The sequence below is a fragment of the Anneissia japonica genome, unplaced genomic scaffold (assembly GCF_011630105.1).
Source record: "Anneissia japonica isolate Jap-2015-1 unplaced genomic scaffold, ASM1163010v1 scaffold287761_len698747_cov189, whole genome shotgun sequence".
In the NCBI taxonomy this organism is placed as follows: Eukaryota; Metazoa; Echinodermata; class Crinoidea; order Comatulida; family Comatulidae; genus Anneissia; species Anneissia japonica.
In genome coordinates, this window is record NW_022715691.1 from 539,402 (window position 1) to 541,901 (window position 2,500).

Genomic DNA, 2,500 nt, shown 5'->3' on the forward strand with positions numbered 1-2,500 from the left:
GCGATACACGGTTCTATAACCCTAAATTTGGTGGTCAAAATAGGCGAGCGTGTTCCAGATGTTTTTTACATCTTACCCCCGTTCGAGCCACACACGGCATTTAACTTCCGTGTAAATACACGGACCTCGCACGCACCCTAAGTCCTGCTGAACCCAGAACACTGGGATATCATTCAATCAATTATAAGGTGCATAATACAGCTGTCTCTATGCGGCAATAAAAAACACAAAACAATGAAGTGAAGCAAGCAAGCGAAGTGGGTGTGAGACCAAGCCACAGAGTCTGTGTGCCGATCTTCCGCACTTTGAGGGCCAGCCGATCGACCCCGCAGGAACATAATTCACAGGATCACCATGCCAACCCACTCCCTAACAACACCTGGAAAACGATCCGCTCAGGAGGAGTCAAAGAGAAGTGATTTCAGTTTTTTTTTTTAAAAAAGAGTAAGAGATGGTGATTCACGTATATGTACAGGTACATCATTCCATAATTTTGGAGCAGCAACAGCAAAGGCTCTTTCACCATACGTTTTCAGTCTGCAAGGAGGTACAAGCAGAATTGACGAGCTTGTCGTTGACCTCAGAGACCGTGTGCATGTGCTTGATCGAAGTTTGATCAGATCGGAGATGTAAGTTGGTGATGTATTTTTCAGTGCTTTGTAAGTATAAATCATCATTTTAAAAATAATGTGTTGATAGATCGGCAGCCAATGGAGCTGTCGGAGAGTGGGTGTGATATGTTCAAAGCATGGAGATCCAGACACCAACATTTTTTTTTTTGTTACACATCATAATTTACTGCATACTGGTGATTAAATTTGTTATTTATGCTTGCTCTAAACCACTAAATGTACTACTGTTTAGCTATAGTAGTGTAAAGATAACATTTGGTGCTGGAGGTATTTGATCAAAATAATTTTCTTGGTTGGAGGCACAAAAATATTTTTTCCAGGCCTGAGTCTATCCTTTCTGAGGCTACACATTATTTTTAATTTTTTCAATTATTAACATGGTTTTATGTCTTTCCACATACCGCACACTTGTCCACTTTGGCTGCACTGCTTGCCCATTTGACCAAAGCCAGAAGTCGGATAAATGACTGACGAGTTTTGCTGGCAAACTTTACAATCTCAATCTTCCTATATAGTGAAAGTAATAATTATATAATGGATTACCCTAATATGTAGAATTGTATCTCCAACACTAAAACTTGAAAAGAATAATTAACTTCAATAATCATACAGTACCATGAAATTTATACTTCAGTTTCTACTAATAAAGAGTGGAGTTGTATCTTTGTGATATAGACGTCCAATCCAAGGGCTTCAAATTCCATAATATACCTAAATTTGTCTTACTAAGATTGCGGCTAGAAATGACCCAAAAAAAGTCAACAAAACAGGTGTTTAATTAACAGAGCAATGATTTACCATATAATTGGCAAATGTACTTTGTGATAGACACAAAAGAATTAATACAACTAGGATGCACCAACCAAAAATAATACTTACTTTTCCATGTCCATTTTTCGTGGAAGTCTGTAGATGAAGAAAGGATGTAATGCGTAATTGTTGTTATTCTCCATATTCAAATTCATCATGCATACTGTATTAATGCATATCCAAATTCATCATGCATTAATATGCATGATGAATTTGAATATGGCGAATAACAACTTGCATATTAATGAGCATTATAATTATATCTAATAATTAATTGCCACAAAATCATGTTGAAAATTCAATTAAACCTCTTGTCACATGCTCAAAGTTTGCCTTCAATATCAAGTTGGGAATGAAAATGATTGAGGGGGAGGGGGGTTATACCTGTGTTCAATATCTTTAGTACTTACCGTGACCTTTGGTTTAACCTTTGGTTTGGACAAGGCTTAAGCAATTTAAATATCAAAAGTTCATTAGCTCAAGACGGACAATATAAGAAATGTAACCTTTCACTTTAAATATAATTCAGAAATGATACATACAGTAAAAAACAATACTTACAATTCGGAAAGAACTATTAGATCATGGTACGTTCTTTGGATTAAACAGTCCAACAGGTAAGCTAACGAAACATTCTGCGCTGTTGCATGCTGGGAGAATCCACCAACAGCTCCCATTGGCATGACATTCATCTCTGATTGGTTGCTTTCTATTGGTGCCATGGTGAGAGAATGCCTTCAGGTCAAAACATAAATATCACTAAAATGGAAACAAGATTATTTTTTTTAGATGTACAAATAATTAACACAAAAAGATCTCTATAAAAAAATACTTTAAAAAATACTGGCTAGTTGGTACAGACTAGGCTTGATTTCTGTACTAGACTACCTGTACTTTAGTATGCAGTGCAGAATACTGTACTTTACATAGGTTTGATACTGTAGTAAAGATTTTTAATTGTGCAAATGATACCTTAAAAACAAGCTCAAATTTACATTGAAAATCGCTAGGAAAATAGGTGTGCAAATTCGTAAATACTGTATTAATACACGATAAGA

General features: G+C 35.9%; 1 protein-coding gene across 1 annotated transcript in view; it reads right to left on the bottom strand.

Moving 5' to 3' along the window:
- Window positions 1-2,500, bottom strand: part of LOC117109303 (mediator of RNA polymerase II transcription subunit 14-like) — a gene marked incomplete at its 3' end in the record, with an annotated part of 34,009 nt that overhangs the window by 28,960 nt on the left and 2,549 nt on the right. The window contains 3 exon segments of the mRNA XM_033251573.1: window positions 1,034-1,139; window positions 1,512-1,538; window positions 2,004-2,201. Coding sequence (XP_033107464.1) covers window positions 1,034-1,139; window positions 1,512-1,538; window positions 2,004-2,164 — 294 coding nt within the window.